This window comes from Rhincodon typus, chromosome 1 (assembly GCF_021869965.1).
Source record: "Rhincodon typus isolate 14 chromosome 1, sRhiTyp1.1, whole genome shotgun sequence".
Classification (NCBI taxonomy): Eukaryota; Metazoa; Chordata; class Chondrichthyes; order Orectolobiformes; family Rhincodontidae; genus Rhincodon; species Rhincodon typus.
This window is the reverse complement of record NC_063332.1, coordinates 160,941,686-160,966,881: the sequence shown is the minus strand read 5'-3', so window position 1 is coordinate 160,966,881 and position 25,196 is coordinate 160,941,686. Positions and strand designations below refer to the sequence as shown.

The 25,196-nt window shown below is 41.7% G+C and overlaps 1 protein-coding gene across 11 annotated transcripts in view; it reads right to left on the bottom strand.

Annotated features, from left to right (window-relative positions):
* LOC109917196 (restin homolog) overlaps window positions 1-25,196 on the bottom strand; it is a 110,417-nt gene that overhangs the window by 26,605 nt on the left and 58,616 nt on the right. For 7 of the 11 annotated variants that reach the window (XM_048596420.1, XM_048596427.1, XM_048596440.1 and 4 more), the window contains 4 exons: window positions 15,049-15,475; window positions 11,959-12,089; window positions 9,246-9,299; window positions 1,604-1,792 (listed from right to left, as the gene is read on the bottom strand). In XM_048596420.1, coding sequence (XP_048452377.1) covers window positions 1,604-1,792; window positions 9,246-9,299; window positions 11,959-12,089; window positions 15,049-15,475 — 801 coding nt within the window. Of the gene's footprint in view, window positions 1-1,603; window positions 1,793-9,245; window positions 9,300-11,958; window positions 12,090-15,048; window positions 15,476-25,196 lie in introns of those variants that run through there. The other 4 variants (XM_048596448.1, XM_048596454.1, XM_048596469.1 and 1 more) reach the window with 4 other exon arrangements.

The following is a 25,196-nucleotide window of genomic DNA, read 5'->3' as shown; positions in this document are numbered from 1 at the left end:
ATCTCAGATTCTCCAGCGTCTGCAGTTCCTACTATCTCATTTGATCAAAGTTGTCAAGTTATTAAGACAAATTGATTGAGAAGATAGAAAGGAACTATTTCTGCTGATTGGGAAATCTAGGATAAGTGATATAACTTAAAGATTAGAACGAGGCCCTCCAGGTTTGAAATGGAAACAGAGGGAGCTGGAGAAACTCAGCAGGTCTGGCAGCATTTGTGGAGAAACAGAGTTAACATGATGAGTCTGGTGTGACTCTTCTTCAGAAATGAAAATGAAGGTGGAGAAATGATGTGTTTTGCACTGTAGAAGGGTGAAGGGACAGTAGCACAGAAGTGAAGGTTAGAAGGTAAGGAAGATTAGACATCATAGGTGTCTCAGAGCAAAAAGCAAAAAAGATTGTAATGGCTACAGAGAAGTGAGCTAGGTTCAGCGCAGGTATTAGTCGCAGCCTGTAGGTCAGCTCTGCTGAAAACAAAACTAAGAAAACCAGTCAACTGGGCAGGGTGAGGTGAGGTGAGGTGGGGAGATCAGTAGGTAGTCTGAATGCACTGCCTGAAAATGTGATGGAGACAAGTTAATTAAGGCATTCATCAGGGAATTGGATGATTACGTGGGTAGAAACAGTGTGCAAGGGTACGGAGGAAAACAAGACAGGAGATTGACACTAGGTAACAATTGTTGGTTTAAGAACTGGATATGCTAATGAGGCAAGCTCCAAGATGTATACCAACTGCCGTATACAGTTCAACACAGAAGCAAACGAGGGTCAGGATGCACTCATGTTACCCTCCAGGTAAATTTAATCCATGCTACTTAATCTTAGTTAGTTACCAGTATCACAAGAAGCACAACCTCTAAACAAGAAAACATCATCGCTAAAACTAGAGAAATATCATTGCAGCATGTTCAGTATCCAGCTGCTAAATTATCAACCATAATATCGAAGACAAATATTATTTATACTTCAAGTATCTTAGCAGAGAAAGTATGAAACAACTTTGCTAGCATTAACTCAACATCAGATCTGATGAGGAGTCACCAGACTTGAAATGTTTACTTTTTTCCAGTAATTGCTGCCAGATCTGCGAAGTTTCTCTGGCAATTTCTGTTTTGGTTTCAAATTTCCAATGTCTGCAATTCTTTATTTTATTTCATTATATCAAAGTTATGTACTTGAATTCCAAAAGCTCTTTTTCTCCCAATTCCTGTAACATTTTGTCTAATCTTGTCTTTGATTCCTATTCTGAAAATCCATTTGCTACATATGGCAGAACAAAATATAAAATAACAAAACATTTGAAAAATTGAGATAATTATATTAAGTAATGCTGTTCAACATATCCTGTGATTTAGATCTCTTTGACCCCTTGCTGGCATGCATGTAATTGAGAATAGCAGAAAGCACTGTGGATATCTTTACTGCAATATTGCATTATCCTTTGTGCTCCATCCATAAACTGATGTGAGACAATTTACCACTTAGTATTTCTTTAGTAGACATTTCCTTCAGGTTTTACACAATTGATACTTTTAATTTTGTGCTTAAGACATAAAAATTTCCAAAAATAGTGTGCACAGACTTTTAGATGAGTATGCAGTGTACCTGTAGCATCTCTGAACTCTTGTTACTTTGATCTGTCAGTGAAGGCAGGGGTTGTACTGATAAAGGTTTCTCACGTAGTTGGCAGTTCAGAAATAGGACAGTAAGCTTCTCAGAAACCAGACCATTGGCTCCAACCGTTTGGATGCTGACTTGAAATGGCACACTCAGGTCAAGGTCTTCCAACAGGATCTGGAACATATGAAAGAAGTAATTTAAATTAAAAGTCAATTACCAGATTACAGCCTTTGAAGTCAGGATGAAAAATTCCCTCACCTTTTCTCTGACATTTTCTAATAACTGATTTAGCTAAAATAATTCATCAAGCACTGGTTATAGATTTTGCACAGTACAGAAACTGTTGATGGTGACAATTAAGACCATTTTTTTTCTCATGATGTTTTCCCTTCAGCCAATTATTCCAAACACATCTGGGGCCTGGTAGTCATCTGTGGTAAATTTAAAGTCAAAGACTTGGCTGTTTAAACTGAAGATAACTCACAGCTCTCAAAGTGGAGAGACAGATAAATGTGTCTTGTATTTGAATTGATTTAGTCTTGGAGCTAAAAATAGCACAATCCCAATTTGGTTGCATTTGCAGTGATCAGCTGTGATTTATCGATATCTCCACTGCTCCAGGCTCCCAAGACAATGCCTGTATTACATAAATGAAAATGTAACAAGGTGACATAATTTACCCCAAATTGCAGAAGGTGAGGTGATCATATGGTAATGTACAAGATTAATATGCTACAACAGCTTAATCTAGAGTGGCAAAAACTTGATCTCGTGTTTCATCTGAACTATAAAATTAAATGAACAAGATAGCACGCTTATCTGTGTTGAGTCTAAAGGGCAGAATCTCTTTTGACAGGTGAATTGATAGAAAGGATAAGGAAATAGACTATAAAGAGCAAGAAAAACTAGTGAGCCATTCACAGAAAATAAGCAGAATACCTAATAATGTAGTGAAACAAATTACTTCAAGGGCAATTTTGCTACACTTAAGAAGAATCTTCTGTAAACATGCAAGACAGAATTAATTTGTCTTTTAGCCAGTTATTTCCTACATTGGTATCAAAATTGGTATCACAATTTAAATACGCCAGATAATACAGCAACAATGAAATTGTGGTATATCACATCCGTGAGTTTGGTTCCAAGACTCACGAGGTTCCAAAACGCATGAACGATAAGCTCAGATATTTTTCCAGAGAATCAGCTGGTTGTCTACAGAGGGATCAAGCAAATGATGAAGCCACACATTTGCAAATGGGAACTCATTCATTATTTTACCGAATGGAGTCCAGCATCAGTTTATGAAGTGCCAGGAATCCCAAGACTGTAGAGAATGGTGGAAGGCGCCTACATACTATTCACACATTGAGCATGGTCACCACTCACTGTCGGTAATCATCATGTGAGGAGGATGCTCTGGAATACCCATCAGGGCAAAGGTCTCAAACCTACCTCGATCAGCATGTCCTCTTTGGTCAGCCACCTGACAAAAGTTAGATATTGCATCACTCCATCACTTGCTGAGAAAATCTGGCCAGATTTTCGTCACATGTCAGAAGGGCTCTCCAACATGGGGGAAATAGTGAAAATAGCCCACACTGCAATCCTGGCTCCAAATACAACACTTCTTATTTCTGTGGAGTCTGTTCAAGCTTCACACGTGTGTAATTTCCCAAGACAGCTGACATTGAACTGGTCAGCAGTCTCTAATTAAATCCCTTTTAGCGGTGGTGGGTGGTGGGGGGTGGGGGGGTGGGGGGGTGGAGGTTGCATTGTGTGTGTGGAACCCAGACTGTACAGGACACAGCAGGTTCACTCAGTACATTCTGGATAGTCAGGGTCCCCCTGTGGAGAGCTGAGGACCCCCTCTGAAAATGGTTCCAGGTATCCTTTGGGGAAGGAGGCATCAGGTACACTTTAACAATGGAATCAGAAAGTCTTTGAGAAGGGAATGGTCAGGTACCCTTTGGGATTGTTAGCTGCAGGGAAGATTGTGTGTAAGAAATACACAAATCCCTTGGAAGTGTCAAAATTGTAAAGGATCTAATCAGGACAGCGCGGTGGCTCAGTGGTTAGCACCACTGCCTCACAGCGCCAGGGATCCGTGTTTGATTCCAGCCTAGGGCAACTATCTGTGTGGAGTTTGCCCGTTCACCCAGCATCTGCGTGGATTTCTTGTAGGTGCTCCGGTTTCATCCCACAGTCCAAAGATGTGCAGGTTAGGTGGATTGACCATGCTACATTGCCCATATTGCTCAGGGATGTGTAGGTTACGTGGATTAGTCATGGGAAATACAGGATTACAGGGAATAAGATTGAGAGGGGTGGTAATGGGTCTGGGTGCGATGCTCTTCAGAGGGTTAGTACAGAATTGATAGGCTGAATGGTCTGCTTCCACACTGCAGGGATTCTATGACCTGCCAAGGAGTGTCAAGCAGTCTAGACCTGTCAAGAACATGTCAAGATTATCCAAAACTGTTAGATGTGTCAAGATCTATAAAGGAGGGCTAAAAAGGGTCAACACTGTGAAGAAGTGTCAAAGACATTCAAGATCTATCAAAATGAGTTTTAATGAATGAGTATTTTTGTCAAGAAAGTGCAATGCATATATAAACTTTATTTTGTTCTCCTGTGTACACAGGTACTTGTGGATAGTAAGTGAATTCGTTTCATAGGTGGAGGGGGAAAGCATGGTGCGTGGATGTAGGTAGATGGGCAGAGGGGCATAAGGTGAAAGAGGGGGGTATGAAGGGCCATGGGAGTGGGCAAAGGAGCATAGGGAGTATGAGGAGTCGTGGGGATGGATTTAGAGGGCATAAGATGGCACCGGGGCATGGAGGGGAACTGGGCAGTGTCTGGTGGTGAGGGGACTTTGTAGGGTGAGTATTTCATAAATGACTTTAATTTTGAGACATAGCGCTGAAGCCTCGAGGCATGCTTTGTACCCGGCCCACCTTTGGAATTGGCAACCTCTTCAGCTCTTCCTCAGTCACTTGATCTCCCTCCTAAACCTCCCAACACCTCCACAAACCTCTCCTCAACCACGTGCAAACTCCCACATCAGGCTGAAAGCAAGATATGTGAGCAGCCATTTTTTGTTTAAAAACAGTTGGGTTCATGGGGCTCGGCATTCTTGCGACAATGATTGACCCCTCTATCTCAGGCTTTCCCACTGGGTTCTCAATCAGTTCATGGGATCCCGGCACTATTTTTCATGGTGTTGACAGTCAGCATAGAGCAGTATTGGCTAACTTTGAGTTAGAATCTAACCATTCCTAGTGGAAAGCTTGGGTAGATTGCTAAATCAGAACTGTTGTTAACCATGTGGCAACAACTTTAGGTAAGGGTTAAAGATTGCTGTCTGGGATTTACTGTTAACTTAAACAAATGTCCTTCACTGGTTAGTTTATCTTTAAAATGCATTAAATCATGTAAAATGTGTTGTATTTGCATGATATATATGAATGCAACTCACCACAGAAAGTTAGGGATTGTCCATTTCAGCTTAAGTACCCTTTTAACAATGCAATATGTATTAACTATTGTCAGTCAACATTTGAAAATTAACTATTGCAAGTGTTCTGTCTCATTATTCAGGTACAAATGTTGTGCAAAAAAAAAATAATTGTTTCCGTCTTTCCTTTCTCTCTAACTCTAATTCTATCTTTCTTTGTCTCTGTTCATTTCTCTTGTACCCGATTTTGACAATATAGTCACACACTTTAATTTGCACTACTTCTCAGTCCTTGCACTGTTGGTGTCATAGAGAATCAAACTGATGGGTTAAGGAGATACAGAATTCTCTTCACTCGGTGGGGGGGGGAAGGCCCCAGAAGCCTGTTTTCCCTCATTGCAATGTTAATTTAAAATTTCAGGAAGTTATTTATTGGAAAATACAACCATGGAAAACACAAATAGAATTAATTGAAGAACATTGACCTGTACAAATAGATCCAAGATTCAAAGCAGGAAGTTATATCAGAAGGCTCTGGCTGCCAAAATTTTGTAAGCATAAAAAACTCGATAGTACAGGAGGAAGATTACATTTTATGGCAAAATTGGTACAAAACCTGGCTCTTGTCGTAGTGTTGTCAATACAAATTCATGGCTTGACCATCTAATATTTATGAATCCCTGTGCAGTCTTGCCTTTCACTAAACTAGCATTTTTTTTAAACAATGCCAGAATGCACTTTCACCAAATTGCACTAAAACAAAACAATCACTGTAAATAAATGGACAAGGTCAACTCTGATTAACAGTGAGCTGGTCTTTATTCTACTTCAGGAAACCATGGTACCATAATTTTGGATTTCAAGAACCTGTAAATGGTTCACAAAATATTGATATTTTATGAACTGTGAAGCATCTACTTATAATAATTGTGCCTGTTTCCGTCAAGTGTTTTTAGATATACTTTTGGAATTTCTGTGTTAATTATCAAACTCTGTTTCAATGATAGTTCTGATGGAAAATTATTGCATTTGTTTAGGGATATTATTAGATTGAGCAGTGCCTGAAAATCTGACTAATTTCTTGGCTAGTTGTTTGTAATAAAAAAGTACCCATTTGTTTCTGTGCTCTGTTCAAAGAGGCGTGTTGATAAACTTCAATGGCAAGGCATCAGACTTTCCTTCTGTTCTGAGGAAGGGTCACCGGACCCGAAACGTTAACTGTGTTTTCTCCTCCACAGATGCTGCCAAACCTGCTGAGCTTTTCCAGCAACTTTGTTTTTGTCCTGATTTACAGCATCCGCAGTTCTTTTGGTTTTTATCAGACTTTCCTTGGTATTTAAAAAAAAAATCTGGCCTCCCTGAAAGGCTGGACAATTTTTTCAGGATTCCCACGGAAAAAGAGGAACACAAGGAATACAACACTTACATTCCTATTAAGATTGAATTCCCAGAACTGAAAGAATGACATGACAAAATTTCATATTTTAAATAAAAATAATATTGCTGTCTATTTATAAAGTATACACATCAAATACCACTGATCAAAAACTACAGTCTATGAAGATGAATGCTATAAATCCAGTTCTATTTTAACTTTCGCAACCACACCCACCACAAAGCATTTCATTATCTTGAAGGTTCATTCTTTTCTTCTAGAACAAACTCAAAGAGGTATGACAGTTCTCTGAAATTAACTTTAATTCTATTCAGCATTCTAGCTATTCTTTGATGAACAAGATTTTCAAGGGGATCCTTCCATTAGCTTTTTCCTAACAGACCCTTCAACTCTCATTTAAATGGTTGTTGACTTGATAGTGACTTAATGTGTGATAGTTGGTCATGTCCCTTGGTAGATAGTTGGTGTTCGTGAATCCTGATGGCTAGTTCCTTCCGGTTTGCGCGATGTAATATTTTTGGCAGTCTTTGCACGGTATTGTGTAAATAACGTTGGTAGTATTGGCGAGTAGTTCTGACGAGAATAAATGATTCGACAACCACACCTAACAGAACCAGTGTTATTTACAAGATACCATGCAAAGACTGCCAAAGATAACAACATAAGAAATGGAAGCAGGACCTGCTCCATGAGTAGATCATAACTAATTTTCTACTTCAGGAACAGCTTCCTCCACAACTGCCTAATCCCTGAATCTGACTATCAATCAGTCTCTGGCCTGAACAGACAGAATAGTTAAGTACTCATGGCTCTCTCTGACAGAGATTTCAAAGTATGTTTATGGTGAAAGAGGTGAAAATTGGTGGTAATGGAATGAGCTACTTTGTATCAGAGATAGTAGGAACTTGCAGATGCTGGAAAATCTGAGATAACAAGGTGTAGAGCTGGATGAACACAGCAGGCCAAGCAGCATCATAGGAGCAGGAAGGCTAACAAGGTGTAGAGCTCGATGAACACAGCAAGCCTTCCTGCTCCCATGATGCTGCTTGGCCTGCTGGTTCATCCAGCTCTACAGTTTGTTATCTTAAATGAGCTACTTTGTCCTGGATGGTGTCAAGCTTCTTGAGAGTTGTTACAGCTACACTTATCCAAGCAACTGGGCAGCATTCAACACACTCCTGACTTGTGCCTTGGTAGACAGTGGACAGACATTTGGGAGACAGGGAGTGAGTTAGTGTCGCAGAACTTCTAGCCTCCGACCCATTTTTTGTAGCCACAATATTTATATGGCTAGTCCATTTCTATTTATGGTCAATAATAACACTCAAGCTGTTAACAGTAGTGAATTTAGCAATGGTACTGCCATTAAATATCAAGGGGTGATGGTTATAGACTCTTTTTTTTAGAGGTGGTCATTGTCTGCCACTGTGTGGCACGAATGTTACTTGCCACTTATTAGCTCAAGTCACAGGTTCTGAGGCCCTGAGCAGTTGTGAATGATGCTAAACATTATGCAATCATCAGTAAACATCCCTGATCCTCTGACCTTATGATGGAGGGAATGTCACTGAAGAAGCGGTTGAAAATGGTTGGACCCAGACACTACCCTAAGGAGCTCCTACAATGATACCCTAGGGCTGAAATGATTGACCTCTAACGTTGTGCTAGGTATGACTCCAGCCAGCAAAGAGTTTTCCCCCGATTCCCATTGGGTCCAGTTTTTCTGGAGCTCCTTGATGCCACACATGGTCAAATGCAGTGATGGTGTTCAGATCAATCATTCTCACTTCGCCTCTTTTGTCCAAGGCTGCTATGAGATCAGCAGTTGAGTAACTCTGCTAGAACCTAAACTGAGCATCACTGAGCAGGTTAATACTTTGAAAATGCTGCTTGGTAGCACTGTTGATGACCCCTTCTATCACTTTGCTTATGATGGACAGTACACTGTATTGGCTTGGATAGGATTGTCCTGCTTTTTGTACATAGGACTTACCTCGGCAATTTTTCACACTGGCAGGAACAGCTTGGCTAGGGGTACAGCTAGTTCTGGAACACAGGTGTGTTCAGCCCTACAGCAGAAGCATTGTCAAGACCTTTAGTCTCTGTGGTAACTCATGCCTTCAGCTGTTTTGTGATACCATGTGAAGTGAATTGAATGGGTTAAAGACTGGCATCTGCGATGCTGGAGACCTCAGCAAGAGGCCAGGATGAATCATCCTCTCAGCACTTCTGGCTGGGAATTGAACTAAGATAGACTTTATCTTCATTTTTAAATTTTTTTGTCATATCTATGCCTTCTGTTATTAGCAAAGGTGCTGTTGTACAGCAACTTTTAAACACGTCTCACTGTATCTTTTTGTGTAAGAAATACAAGTGACAGTAAATGACTATTCTCTTCAAATGACTATTCAAATATTTAACCTTGCCTTTTACACTGATTTTGCTGGGGCCCCCATTCTTTAGGATGGGGATATTTGTTGAACTTCCACCTTCTGTATAAGATTGTGCTTTAACGTCTGCTGTTTAAGCAAGGACAGCTATATTTTTAAGCACTCTACTGACTGGTTAAACATTTCAGCACCAAGGGTCAGCTTCAAGGTCATGTTGCCAGTACACTTCCAAATAGAATTGTTTGAACGGATGATCACGATTCATAATCTCATTCATCTTGATCTCGCAAATTGAATATTCAAAATAAATTTTAGCAACACTCTCAAGTGAAATATTTAATGCTGAAAAAGAGAGACATAACAACAAAGTAGACATGTACTTCTTACCTTTGTGCAGGCTGATCCCATTGTCGACTTGTAAAACTCGCCATCAATGAATATCTGTCAAATTAAATAAATTTAAAGGTTTGTAAATAAATTCAATAAGTTAGGGGTTCTGGTACAGACGGGTTAAGGGGTGCTCTCATGTTTTGGCATCTGAAATGTAAATATAACAAGGATAAAGCCTTATATTTATTCCCCAATTGGAATTCAACCATGGACCGTCATGTTTTCTGAATCTCATGAAAGGCAGCATTTAAAATGAGGCATGGGTTGTCAAATCCAGGAGGTAACAGTCTCTACACCAACATGCTAGATACAGCATGCCTTCCTGACAACAAACATCCTCATGACTTTCAAACCCTTCCAATATCCACAGAGACTCTCCTCCCTCAGGACGCTGATTGCAATCTCACCCCACTCCACTTTTTCTTTACATCTATAAAAACATTAAAAATTGGACCCAGATTAGACACATTGTCCCTTGAACCTTGACACAATCACAGCCGAGTGTCCACATCAACTTTATTTTCTCACTTACTCCCCTTATTCCTTAATTTACTGAGAAATAAACTGTCCATGCTAGCCTTTTTTAAGTTCAAAGAAGGAGCATCCTCAGCACTAAGGAATTTCAATAATTCGCAATTGTCTGCGTGAAGTAATTTCTTCTTGTTTCAATCCTAAATAATCAACCCTTTACCCTGAGAATGTGTCCCCTGTGTTTAGATTCACCTGCTTAAAGTTAATCGATACAAAAATCTTTGAGAAAGGGACAAACAGAAGTTTTGACACAATATTTTTGCCTCATCTAATTTCTTGCCTTTTATCAAACTTCAGCAGATACGTGCAAATTCTTCAACAAGCAGCAAGTGAACCTCTTCAAATCCCTTGTGAATTCCTCCAATTTTAGAATGGGAAAAGGACCTACCTGCACTACCCTACTTAATAAATGCTCTGAAATTGTTCACTGTGTTGCATTCAACTATAAAGAATGCCATTTGGATAAGCCAAAAACAGGTTGTGAGGTTCACTGGAAGTGCACATTAGTATAGAACATAGGACATGGAACATAGAACAGTACAGCACAGTACAGGCCCTTCGGCCGATGATGTTGTGCTGAACTTTTACCCTAAACCTAAGGTCTATCTAACCTCAACCCCTACCTTATACTATCATCCATATGCCTGTCTCATAGCCGCTTAAATGCCCTAATGAGACCAACTCCACTACCCTCTCCGGCAATGCATTCCACCCCCCGACCACTCTCTTGAGTAAAGAACCTACCTCTGACGTCTCCCCTATATCTACCTCCACTCACTTTAAAACTACGCCCCCTCGTAATAGCTACCTCCACCCTAGGAAAAAGTCTCTGGCTGTCTACTCTATACCTCTGATCATTTTGTACACCTCTATCAAGTCACCTCTCATCCTTCGAAAGTATAAGTCTACATCTTTAAGAGATGAGAGAAGAAAATTCTAGAAGGAGTACAGGGAAGAAACCTGGAGCAATGACAATCATTCAATCGAACTGTCACATTAATCGTGTGAAACACATTAGCAACCATCAGTACACTGGCAACTGTTGTTCAACTCCCTGAAAAAAAAATTACCTCCATTAAATGAATGGTATATCTTCAATAAGACCAAAAAGCATTGGAACAGAAATAGGCCATTCAGTCCAACAATTCTGCTCTGCCATTCAATGAGAGCATGGCTGATCTGATAATCCTCAACTCCACTTTCTTACCATTTCCTATAACCCTCAATTCCCTTACTGGTTAAAAATGTGTCTGTCTCAGCCTTGAATATACTTAATGATCCAGCCTCAACAGGCTGCTGTGGTAAACAATTTCACAGATTCACAATCCTCAGGGAAAAAAATTCCTCCTCATCATGTCTTAAACATGCAACCCTTTATTGTGAGATTATGCCCTCAGGTCCTAGGCGATCCCATATGGGGAAATAACCTTTCAGCGTTTAGCCTGTCAAGTCCCCCAAGAGTCTTGTACACTTTGATAAGGTCACCTCCAATTCTTTAAAATTCCAATGAACTCACCAAGTTGGCCCACCAACTTCCTCAGGAGTAATATCGAGGTAGTACTCAAACCTGGAGGTTTATGGAATCTTTGCTTAGATTACCAACTGAGCAACCCCTCCTAGGTTTGTGAAACTTATGGATCACTTTCTCTGCAGGAGTTACAGAAGGGACAACTAATATAATTTAATACAAAGTTGGTGCAAGCCGGTATTTTCAGGGTCACAGGGAAAAAGGTGTTTTGCTTCAATCTGAAGACTCACAGGAATTGAATGCAAATTAGTATTACTTAAAAACACAAAGTTCCCAAAAAGATAGCAAGACTAAAAGGACCATTGCTCTCATTTCAACTGGTATTAAATCACTAATTTAGTAGCTGCCTGGAATGTGAGATTCATTCCATCTTTGGAAGTTGGGCAGGCAAGTGTAAAGTAAGTCAGCTTACCCCTCTTTTTATATAGGCAGTGCTGCTACCATTAATATTGCTAGATAGTCAAAATTGTTGTTGTTATGAGCAATAGACAGTACAGCACCTTAAACCCAAGGCAATTCAGTTATTCTGACTGATTATTTTTTACTGAATAAACCCACAGGCAGCCTCTTTTTTTTCCTCTTTGACATGTTAAGCCTCATAAGTCTTTCTTCTTTTCAGCAAATTATATACAGTATCAGTCTCTATTGTACCCGATAACCTTGAATGAACGTTCCATTGCTGCATCCGTTTTCATCCAGGACAGGTTTCTCCCACTCTATCAGCAGGCTGTTCTGTCCAATGGGGCCATTAATATGGAGTGAAGTAACTGGGGCAGGGGGCTCTGGGGAAAAGAAACACCGGGTTGAAAGTTGTGAATGAAACAAAAGTCTTTTCACACAAGAAAATACTTCTGGACACAAATGTCTCAGAGCCAGCCGAAAAATACCGTCCTTCTCCCTAGCAAAAAGACTTTTTTAAAAAAAGCAGTATGTGATCGAAAATAGTGGGAGACTGCAGAATGCGGAGATGCAGAGGGATCAGATTGTCTGACTGCCTAAATCACAAAAGATTCATTTTAAGGTACCACACATGATCAGGAATGTTAGTACATATTATCATTGACTGTGAGGAAAACTGAACACAAAATTAGAGAGGTTATGCTTCAGTTATACAGGCGTGGTAAGCCCTGGAGGATTAGAATACTGTGTACAGTATTTCTTTACAGGATGTAAACTATTAGAAGCTTGTGTCTGCTGATGCTCAGAAGATTATGAAGTGACTTGTTGAGGCTGTACGGGGCCAGAAATGGATACAGTACTCTTCAGGAAGACTGTATCCAGTTCTGGTCAGTTTGTTATAGGAAGGATGTTACTAAACTGGAGGGAATTCAGAAGAGATTTCCCAGGATGTTGCTGGGAATGGAGGGTTTGCGTTATGGGGAGAGGCTGGATAGGCTGGGACCTTTTTCACTGGAGCATAGGAGGTTGAGGGGTGACCCTATAGAGGTATACAGTACAAAATCATGAGGGGTATAGGTAAAGTGAATGGCAGATGTCTTTTCCCTAGGGAGGGGGATTTCAAGATTAGGGGGCATATGTTTCAGGTGAGAGGAGAAAGATTTAAAAAAGACATGAGGGGCATTTTTTTTTCCCTACACAGAGAGTGTTTCATGTGTGGAATGAACTTCCAGAGGAAGTGATGGATACAGGGGTAGTTACAACATTTAAAAGACATTTGGATAAGTACAAGAATAAGAAATGTTTGGAGGGATATGGGCCAAGCACAGGCAGGTGGGACTACTTTAGTTTAGGATTATGGGTTGGCATGGACTGGTTGAACCAAAGGGTCTGTTTCTGTGTTGTATCACACTATGGCTAATTTGAAACTCAGAAGATTCTGAGGGTGCTTGATGAGGTGCATCTGAAGAGGATGTTTCCTCTGGTGGGAGAATGTAAAACTAGGGAGGCATTGTTTAAAATTAGGGGTTTGCCCTTATAGGACACAGATGAAAAGATTTTGTTTCTGTCTGAGGGTCGGAAGTCTTTGGAAATCTCTTAGAATTATTGGAATAGGAGTAGGCCATTCAACCCCTCGAGCCTGTTCTGCCATTCAATGAGATCATGGCTGGTGTGTTACCTAACTCCATTTACTTGCCTTTGGCCCCCATATCCTTTAATCCCTTAGCTTAACAAAAATGTATCTATCACAGATTTAAAATTAACAACTGATCCAGCATTCACTGCTGATCGTGAAAGAGAGTTCCAAACATCTACCATCATTTGTGTATGGAAGTGCTTCCTAACATCTCTCCTGAATGGTCTGGCCCTCAAAAAGGGGTGGAAGGAGGTTCTTTGAATATTTTTAAGGAAGATGCCAACAGATTCTTGATACGTGAGTGAGTGAAAGGTTCAGAGTTAAGCAGGAACACGGAATAATCAGATCAGCCATGAAGTTATTGAATGGCAGAGCAAATCCAAGGGCCAATTGGCTGACTTGTACTTCCAATTCATACTCATTCAGTACTTATTGGCAGCTGTTACATGTTTCAAGTTGGGATCTGATATGGCATAGCATGTAACGTTTTGTTTAAACACCATCTCGGCTGTGCTCTGTGAATACACTGTTAGCTCAGTTTATTTCTTGCATCATCTGATCCACTGAAATAATAATCAAATGGAGGTTGAGTTACTTGATGGATTCCAGCACCAACCCAGATGGATCTAGCTTTCATAGCTCTGCTGAGTGATTGAGCTACTTATAGACACTCCAACAACACCCACTTGTTCCATACAGATGTATAGTCCCATGTCTGCCCACTATGGGATAGGGTTGTTCAGCAGCACACTCTCACCTCCCATTCCCTCACCCACCACTGCCCGCATCAATTTTTGAAAACATAGCCTTATTATGAGGGTCCAATTGCCTCCCTGTCATGAGGTATTCCGTCCTCTAATTCGGATACAAATGCATTGTTGCACAGGTTACTACAATTTATCTCTGTCAGTGCAACACCCTGCAGGAACATACTGGGCTACTCATAAACACACCAATACAGAAACAGAAACTCCAAGTGTAGAGTCCCCAGCTTTGTCCAGACTCTTGGGTCACTACAGCCAGGATAAGAGGTGGACAGAAGTTCTACCACTTGTACATTCTATAGGAAATCCTCAGGTTGGCAAAAATCGGCTATAATAACTTTTCTCAGAATTTCACTTCAGAAGTCCCTACACTTGAAATATTAATAATGTACTCACTTACTTACATATAAATAAACTCATTTACTTAAATAATTTGCCCTTAGAAACAAACAGAACGTCTTGACTTTCTTTGCTTGTTATCTGGATGTTTAATTGATCCACGATCACAGTGTTGCAAAAAGACAAGTTGTGGAATTATGGGTATTGGCAAGACAGCCTGTCTGAATTAAGCAGAGGTAGCAAGAACTGCAGGTGATGGAGTCAGAGACAATACAGTGTAGAGCTGGAGGAACACAGCAGGCCAGGCAGCATCAGAAGAGCAGGAAGGTTGACGTTTCGGGTTGGGACACTTCTGAAGAACTTTCCGGCTCCTTTGATGCTGCCGGGCCTGCTGTGTTCCTCCAGTTCCACACTGTATTGTTTCTGTCCAAATCAATTAATTATTCCATTAAAAAACTGTACTGATGCAATATGGACATTGATTTGGGAAGCTGTGTTAACTTACTAAGTTATTTATGTAACACTACAATTATTCAAGGAGAAATCTTCATTAAAACATTGGAGGGAATAAATATTTTGCACAGATTATAACAGATTAATTACCTTGGGTCATCTTTGATGTTTTCCCATCATGCCAATTAGCCGCTGCCCTGTGTTTGATGGTGTGACCTTGAAGAGTTGTAGCCAGTCTCTCTGATAGATTGCTTCTTGTTGCCATTTCTGGAAGTGCGGCACTGCTTGTATTTTCACCAGCACTCAATATACTTTTCTGGTTACCTCTATCGTTGCAAGCCCATCCATAAGAGATCTCACAGCAGTCCCCTGGGGCATAATGAAATTGCTCAGCAGATTTAAAGAGATGTTCTTCCTCTTGCCCCTGTCCTGTAGTTTTCCCACATGCCTCAAAGTTAATGTCTTCCAGGTTATCATGTGACCTTGACACAAAAGGCTGAGGTACATCTTTGTGGCTCAGACAAGGAATAGATAGCAAATTGTAATCTGCATCAGAATTTATCACCGAAGGTGCTACCTACAGAGACAAAATGAATAAAGTATCAATCTGAAATCTTTCATTAATACCTCTATCAAACAATCTTCTAAATATACCAGCAGCAAAACATTAGATAATGCCTTGATAATATTATGTATTTTCAGATGCAGTTTAAAGGTAACTTGTTGACATTTGTAGATTATGATAATTAATGCAATATTACCTGTGCCTGAGGAAAATTAGGAGTTACCTTCCTCTAAGCAGCACATTGACCCAAGCATAATGAGTTACGTTAATTACATTAACTTCTTTAAACCTTTTACCCTGTATGATTGACAAGGGACCTTATTTATCAAATGCTGTCTTACATTTTCTTATGACATCTTGAAAAACTCAAAATTGTTCCTTTTCACTCTCAGTTGTCTTTTCTGATGCCTTTACACTTTCATTGCCTACTTTCAAGCTCAAAGTTCAAATAACTGGTGACTTCTGTTGCATTCAAAATCTGTACATCTGTCTCTACTAATTCGGAACCCTCCTGTGCTTAAACCTCTGAATATACCAACCATACCTTTTATCTTGCACTAAACAGGCCACTTCTCTTTTCCTCAGTTTGTCCTTTTCACCCCTCACCAAATTAATCAGATCCATTAAAACTACACATTGAGCCAGCATCAACTTGGAAACATTATTTCTGTTTTGCTCTTCACAGGTGCTGCCTGACCTCCTGGGTGCTTCCAGTATTTTGATGATTTTATTTCATATTTTCAAATATTGTGAGAATTAACAGCTTTTTCTAAAGGGTTGTTTCTGTTAAATGTTGGGAATATATATGTGTATTTAAGAATCAGGTGAGAAAAAGAACTGGAAGATATGGAACAGTTTGGATGCCTTCCGCATTGAAAAGCGTTTACTAAGTAGTCTCTCGGACATGAAGTCAACAGTTAATCTGTCTTGGAGTTTACTTGCTGTTTGCAGAAGGTCAAATGATATTGGAGAAAAGACAAGTAATGTTTTGAAGGAGATAAAAGATGGGGTTTATAATTCTTAATTGCTGGAAAAACAATTGCTTTGAACAGACTTTGGGGTCTCTATGCCTCTACAGCAATCTTTTTAACCCTTAGATTTCTGTTTTCATAGACCTAGGTGGTCAGTAAGGAAGAAAGCCCAGGAGCAGTTTTGGAAAGATAAGAAAGTTTCCAAATATCAGTGTTTTTGATGATCAAGTAAATGCTGAAAAGCTGAACTGAGGCTATTTACAAAATACTTTGATCTGTCTTAATTACAATCCAAACTGAAGGTCTTCAACCAGTCTATAGCAATTAGCAACTCAGTTTCAGAAGCAAGAAACCCAGTGGTTGGGCTCTTGTGACACAGTGATAGTGACCCTGCCTGGGAGTCAGGACACCTAGGTTCAAGGATAAACACAGCAGGCCAAGCAGCGTCAGAGGAGCAGGAAAGCTGACATTTCAGGTCTAGACCCTTCTTCAGAAATGGGGGAGGAGAAGGGGATTCTGAAATAAGTAGGAAGAGAGGGTGAGGTGGATAGAAGATGGATAAAGGAGAGGATAGGTGGAGAGGAGACAGACAGATCAAAGAGGCAGGGGTGGAGCCAGTAAAGGGGAGTGTAGGTGGGGAGTTAGGGAGGGGATAGGTCAGTCCAGGGAGGACGGGCAGGTCAAGGGGGCAGGATGAGGCTAGTAGGTAGGAGATGGGGGTGGGGCTTGAGGTGGGAGGAAGGGATAGGTGGGAGGAAGGCGGGGACAAGCTTGGCTGGTTTTGGGATGCTGTAGGGGGAGGGGAGATTTTGAAGCTTGTGAAGTCCACATTGATACCATTGGGCTGCAGCGTTCCCAAGCGAAATATGAGGTGCTGTTCCTGCAGCCTTTGGGTGGCATCGTTGTGGCACTGCAGGAGGCCCAGGATGGACATGTCGTTTGAGGAGTGGGAGGGGGAGTTGAAATGGTTAGCGACTGGGAGGTGCAGTTGTTTAGTGCAAACCGAGTGTAGGTGTTCCGCAAAGCGGTCCCCAAGCCTCCGCTTGGTTTCCCCGATGTAGAGGAGGTCACAACGGGAACAGCGGATACAGTATACCACGTTAGCAGATGTGCAGGTGAACATCTGTTTGATGTGGAAGGGCCTCTTGGGGCCTGGGATGGGGGTGAGGGGGGAGGTGTAGGGGCAGGTGTAGCACTTCCTGAGGTTGCGGGGTGGGGGTGAGGGGGGAGGTGTAGGGAGGTGTAGGGGCAGGTGTAGCACTTCCTGAGGTTGCGGGGAAAGGAGGTGTAGGGGCAGGTGTAGCACTTCCTGAGGTTGCGGGGAAAAGTGCCGGGTGTGGTGGGGCTGGTGGGGATGCACCTGCACATCTGCTAACGTGGTATACTGTATCTGCTGTTCCCAATGTGGCCTCCTCTACATCGGGGAAACCAAGCGGAGGCTTGGGAACCGCTTTGCGGAACACCTACGCATGGGTCGCAACAAACAACTACACCTCCCAGTTACGAACCATTTCAACTCCCTCTCCCACTCCTCAGACGACATGTCCATCCTGGGCCTCCTGCATTGCCACAACGATGCCACCCGAAGGTTGCAGGAACAGCACCTCATATTTTGCTTGGGAACCCTGCAGCCCAATGATATCAATGTGGACTTCACAAGCTTCAAAATCTCCCCTCTCCCAACCGCATCCCAAAACCACCCCAGCTTGTCCCCGCCTCCCTAACCTGTCCTTCCTCCCACCTATCCCCTCCTCCCACCTCAAGCCCCACCCCCATCTCCTACCTACCAGCCTCATCTGCCCCCTTGACCTGTCCGTCTTCCCTGGACTGACCAACCCCCATCCTAACTCCCTACCTACACTCACCTTTACTGGCTCCATCCCCGCCTCTTTGACCTGTCTGTTTCCTCTCCACCTATCTTCTCCTTTATCCATCTTCTATCTGCCTCCCCCTCTCTCCCTATTTATTTCAGAATCCCCTTCCCCTCCCCCATTTCTGAAGAAGGGTCTAGACCCGAAATGTCAGCTTTCCTGCTCCTCTGATGCTGCTTGGCCTGTTGTGTTCATCCAGCTCTACACCTTGTTATCTCAGATTCTCCAGCATCTGCAGTTCCTACTATCTCTGACCCAGGTTCAAGCCCTGCCTACTCCAGACATGTGTAATAACACCTCTGAACATGTTGATTAGGCAATAGCTAGAATGCCAAATGAAAAATTTTGGCTTGGGCATCTGAGGAGGAAAGTTTACCTTTGCCCTGGGCCAACATCGCGAGCTCAGTCAAGTATAAACCATCACAAGAAGAAAATTGTAAGAAACCTGGTGGACCATGAGAAGTCATCAAATTCTATCCTTTACTTTCAGATCCTTGGTGAACCAGGGTGAATTGCCATTTACTGTCTTTTAAAAATCTCTGTTCAGACTGGTGTCTTTTGTGTTGTGTGAGTACCTTGTTTTTGGGATTAAGGGAAATCGTTCTAATTCCAAATTATACCTCAGTTGTTAATCTGTTTTGCCAATCATTATAAGAATAAGTTTTGATCCATACTCAGGTTTGAGCTGATTAACAGAACCAGGTGAAAATCTGTACGGGACCAAGTTAGAGGCCCAGACTAACCACACAGATACCTGTCGCCTGTGGTAAGGCCATCACTACATAACAGGATACAAAATGAAGCAGAACAAAGTAGTGAACAAGAACACACCCCTCCCTGATGTGCTTCCTGCTTTCTAAGCTTGGTTTGAGCAAAATGCCAGTGGCGTGGTGTCACCTCCCCCGGGCACACCTGTTCCCTCTGTCACTGCTGCAGATGTCAGATCTGTCTTCCTGGGACTAAACCCCCAGGAAAACAACTGGCCCAGACAGAGTCCCCGACCGTGCACTCAGATCCTGTGCGGACAAGCTGGTGGAGGTATTCGCTGACATCTACAACTTCTCCTTGCTACAATCTGAAGTCCCCACCTGCTCTAAGAAGACCACCATCATCCCAGTACCAAAGAAAACACATGCAATGTGCCTCAACGTCTTCCGCCCAGTGGCTCTGGCCTCCATAATCATGAAGTGCTTTGAGAGGCTGGCCATGGCCCACATCAACTTTAGCCTCCCAGCCTGCCTCAATCCCCTGCAATTTGCCTACTGGTGAAACAGGTCCACAGCAGACGCCATTTCCCCAGCTCTACATTCATTGCTGGAACATCTGGATAACAAGGACACCTACGTCAGGCTCCTACTCATCAACTACAGCTCCACCTTCAACACCATAATCCCTACCAGACTAATCTCAAAAATTCTGAGACTAGATCTCAGCTCTGCCCTCTGCAACTGGATCGTCAGCTTCCTGACCCACAGACTGCAATCAGTGAAGATAGACAATTGCACCTCCTCCACAATTATCCTCAACACTGATGTACCGTCAGAATGCACTCTCAACCCCCTACTGTACACCCTGTACACCCACAACTATACAGCCAACTTCCACATGAGCACCATCCACAAGTTTACCTGACGGCACTACTGTGGTAGGCTGAACATCAAACAATGATGAGTCAGAAAACAGGATATAAGTAGACTGCTTGGTGGTGTGGTGCAATGATAACAACCTCTCTCTCAATGTCAGCAAATCAAAAGAACTGATCATTGTCTTCAGAAAGAAAGGAGGAAGACACACCCTTATCCATATCAACGAAGCTGAGATGGAGAGGGTCGAGAATGTCAAGTTCCTAGGAGTGACGATAACCAACAATCTGTCCTGGATCTCCCATGTAGATGTGATGCCTCTTCTTCCTCAGACAGCTTAGGAAGTTCAATGTATCCATAAGGATCCTGACCAACTTTTACAGATGCACCATAGAAAGCACTCTATCCGGGTACATAATGTCCTGGTATGGCAGCAGCTCTGCCCAGGACCGTAAGAAAGTACAGAAAATTGTGTACACAGCCCAGACCATCATGGAAACCAACGTGCTATCCATAGACTCCAATTACACTTCGCATTGCCACGGTAAAGCAGCCAACTTCATCAAAGGCCCCTCCAATCCCAGTAATGCTCTTTTCCAACCTCTTCCATCAGGCAGAAGATACAGAAGCCTGAACACATGCACCAACAGGTTCAAGAACAGCTTCTTCCCTGCCATTATTAGACTGCTGAATGGACCTCTCTAACTTCAAATAGCGTTGACCTTGCTAACGCTGATCTTGCTTTGCGCACCTCCTGTGCAGCTGTAACCTTGTATGCCTCACTCTAAGCACCCCATGATCTGTATGTCCTTGTTTGATGTGATCTGCCTGTACTGCTTGCAAAGTAAAACTTTTCACTGTACTTAGGTACATGTGATTGCAATAAATCAATTCAAATCAAATATCTTTTATTCTGGATAAGTGTGCAAAGGGAATCAACTGGCTAATTTGGTGACTGAAACAACATTTATACTAATGATGTGACTGGTGGAACAATGGGGCCTGACTACCAGCACAACTTTTCCCACCACAGTCGTAACAATTCACAGCATATATTTTTCATTTTAAATTGAAGAATATTACTCTGCATGTCAAATATTCAGACATAGCATTAAGGTCCCAGTCTAAAGATAGTTGAAACTGCTACAGTTTGGGAGTTGCACAATGATAACTGCCTGCAAGCTTAATGTGGCAAAACAGAGAAACTGGCAACTTAAAATCCCAGAGAAAACTACAGCAGCAAACAATAGTCCCAGGACTACCTATTACATGTTTTCATATTTACCTCACAAACTGCAGCTGGAATTTATTTTGGGAGCTGTACATGCAGTGTAAGATCTGAATTTGAAGAATACCACTGCCAATTTTGTACACCAACAGGCAGAGTGCACATCTGTGCATAGTCTGCCTGTGTCAAAATGCATCTGTGGGATTTGGGCATCAGCGGCTAACACCTATCTAGCAGACATTTCAAAATACAGATACAAACTAGACTAGGTAAGGAAAGCTGATTTCCTCCCAAGGGACATTAGTGAACCAGGTCAGTTTTTACAACAATCAGCAGTGATTACATGGTCACCATTAGGTCAGCTCTTAATTCCAGATTTTTAATCGAATTCAATTTACGTCCATCTCCCATGTTGGGATGTCCCCAAACCATTAGACTGGGGTTTTGGATTACTAGTCCAGTGACATTGCTACTGTGCCACCACTCCCCCTGTTGGTACCAGGCTTTCAGTGGCTTAAGAGAGATCAGTGAAAGTGACTCAGAAAATAACCACAGCCAATGTTTTATAGCTATTACTATAAAGTCAGGAGGTGCTATCCTGTGCTAGCTCCAACATCATCAAAAAATGACTATAACTGCAAAAGGTTAAATTAATACCTCTGAAGGATGTTGATCTTAAATTGTCCCAGTTTACAGAATACATAGTTTCAACTACACAATAAAAAGTAGACTGAGGTTTGCTGCAAAAACCATATGACCCTACATATTATGGCATCAGTAATAGCCTGTTTATTCAACAGGGCTGTTAAATGATTCTGTTTATGGAAATCCAAGCGCTTCTGAGTATATCATTTCAATATTAATTTTAAATTAGTTTCCATCAGTTTCAGATGGTCTTACTGTGATCGTTGTCAAGCAGGATGACATTTGTCAGTGCAGATTGATGGCTGTGATGCTGTTGAAAATAAGCTCTCAGCTCCTTATAAAAGAATCATTATTTAAACTTTTCAAAGTGCCTTATAAATAAACATAATTAGCTGCATTTTATGGTAAACACCATAGCAAGGGCACATGCTGTTTAATGCACATCATATTCTATTTTCAAATGGTAAATCAAGTAATCCAGTTTAAATTAAGTTAGAAGTTAAAAGAATGAAAATAAACAAAGTGAAGGAAATAAAAATAATTCTTATTTTCTAATGGAGCAATTTGCCTTTCCACAAAGGCAAACAGGGTCAGTGTTCAGCATCGATTATGAAATTAGTATACTGTTAGAAACTCTATTTGAATCCAAATAACTATGTGCAACTTTTTCAAGATCTTCTACATTGAGATCAACAACATAAGAGCAAAGGTCCTTAACAATAAAGTGACGGATATGAATTAGTTAATGATGAGCTAAGCTGAAATTCCCCCTGCTCTAATATTTAATAGCCACTGGGTGAAGGATCAGGCAGTTGGGTCAGTTCATGTGGGCAGCAGTTAGGCAGAGTCTCCTCATGTAGTTACTTGTATCTTACCAACCTCTTGTTAGTAATTATTAACATGCCTTACAATAAATGTAACCTGTATATAGTGCTAAGAAGTAATAGTCTATCATCTGTTATCAGAGACGAGAGTATCTTCTGTTGAGGCCCAGTCATGGTCCATCCTCCACCACAAACTACAGAAGAGCCCCTGACACTACCATAGGAGGGAGGATCGGTGGCCACACTCCACCCCAACCACCAGTGGTTGGTACATGGCATCACATTGTATTTAACAAGGTCACAACAATCACTTTCTCAACACTGTTATACAATTCAAATGATTTCCCATTGGCTACAGTCTGGGCGAAAGCATAACTGTGTACTATCTGGGGAAACATATAATCACTGACAGCAAAATCTGGATTTCCACATTAAACTGTTTATGAATGTACTTCAGAAGTTTCAATGGAGTAACACTAATGAACACTAACAGGTTTTTCAGTCCCACTACTAAGTCCAAGCCGTTGAAACAGACATGTCAATGGTGAATACACACTGTAATAAAATTACTCTCATCTCAATTATTTGAAAACTAATGTCTTGGTGATGACTGGTTGGAAGCAAAAGCGAGGGACGTAAAGGTTTTTATACAATACTGTTGCTCCACAACACAGGCCTGAAGTGTTTATGCTGTGTTAACAGAAGTGACATTCAGAAGGAAAAAGTGTCAAAATCTCACCTCTGTGCCTTATACTATCTAAGCAATTCAGGAAGTGATGGCTTTGAGAAATAGATCGTTTACATAACTACTTGTAAGTGAGTTCCAATCTTGTACTATGTCTAACCAACACTAATTTCCCATGGAACATTATCTGAGATATCATAAAATGCAATGTGAGCTAGTTTCATACGCACTCTATGTACAGCTGGTTAACTAGTGAATAGCACAACAGCAGGGGCTTCCATGGCTTATGCCAATATAAACCGTACCAAGAAACCAGTGGAATGGCCTCCTTTTCAGGTTACCGTTACCGCTACACACTTTGAAGTAATATATTCAATCCCTCAAGCCTGTTGTGTCAGTCCACAGCACATCTGTATTTCAACATCATTCACCTGCCTTTGATTCACATCCCTTGCTATCTTCACCAACAATGATCTGTCAATCTCAGCCTTGTAAATTTCAAATGAAGCAGTAACTTTTTGGTGTGGGGTTGGTTTGCCAGATTTCCACAGCTAGCTGGGAGGGAAAGCACTTCTTAATTTAAAATAGCCTGGCTCAAATCTTAACCTTAGTCTTCAAGTTTGGGCTTCTCCTACCAGAGTTAGTGGTTTCTCTGGATCTGGCCTATACATTTTCTTTCTTAATAGGACTATAATTAGATTCTCTCAATCTTCTAAACTCATATGCAGACATGAGTTATCCCTTTGAACCCAGTACTATTCTGGTGATTCTTTAGTACAACCAAAGGCCAACGTATCTTGAAGTGTGATACCCAGTATTCGCATGTGGTCTGATTATAGCTCTATACAAATTTCCTTCCTAGCATTCCAACATTCAGAGAAACTCTCTGCTCCAACTGTCTCCTCTCAACTGAGGTCCCATCCACCAGACAGAAAGCCAGTGACTACCCAGGACAGCCATTTCCAAGAGTAATAGCGGGCTGTTTAAAGGTTCCTATGCCTTTCAAGTCAAAGGTCTTGCCCACAATAGCTGTCAGATAATCAGATGGCTGGCTGCTGTCCCATCTCAGTAGTGCCAGTGGGAGGTAAGGCCACTGGTGGGTCTGTAGGAGGTTGACAGCAATGGCAATAATGGAAGCCCCAAAAGAGAGATAAGTGGGCGAGATTCACTGTAGCCTGTCAGATAGGCCCTGGTGAGTTGGTGGATGTGAGGTTGAAGGGTGGAAATCCCGATAATGGAAAGTGTGGAGGAGTAATTCAGCAGACATGACCCTTTCCACTGGTGGGAGCATCCATGGGACAAAGGGTACTTGATAAAGAGGGCTTCTCCTAACACTGAGCAGACAATGGCCGATCCAGCAACCTCTCCATGTGCCATGGGTCCCTCCTCACTACTGATGGAAGCGGGCAAGGGGAGAACATGCATGAGTCCCATTCTTCAGTTGCAGATTTTCAGTGTGTTGGGAAAACACAGCAGCTTTTTAAATAGGTCACTCAGGATCCTGATATTAAAGCCCCACCTCATTGCCAGGAGGGGAAAGGTGGGAGGAGAAGTCAAGCAGGATCGATTTTTTCTTCACAGATGCTGCCAGACCTGCTGAGCTTCCAGCAACTTCTGTTTTTGTTCCTGACTTACAGCATCCGCAGTTCTTTCGGTTTTTATACAATATCACATGTATCTGGCTTTAAATGGGGCAAAGGAGGAGTTCTGAACTTTAAAGGGCCAACATTACTGCTTGAGACTCTTTCTTCCTCGATATATTTGCAGTACATTTTAACTGTCGGCTTTGATAGCCTAGCATTTTGCTCCTAAATTCCCTCTTTGCACCTCATTACTTTCTTGGTGTTCTTGGCTATGTTTGAGTGTTCTGCTCAAGTATTCTGAGATAACAAGGTGTAGAGCTGGATGAACACAGCAGGCCAAGCA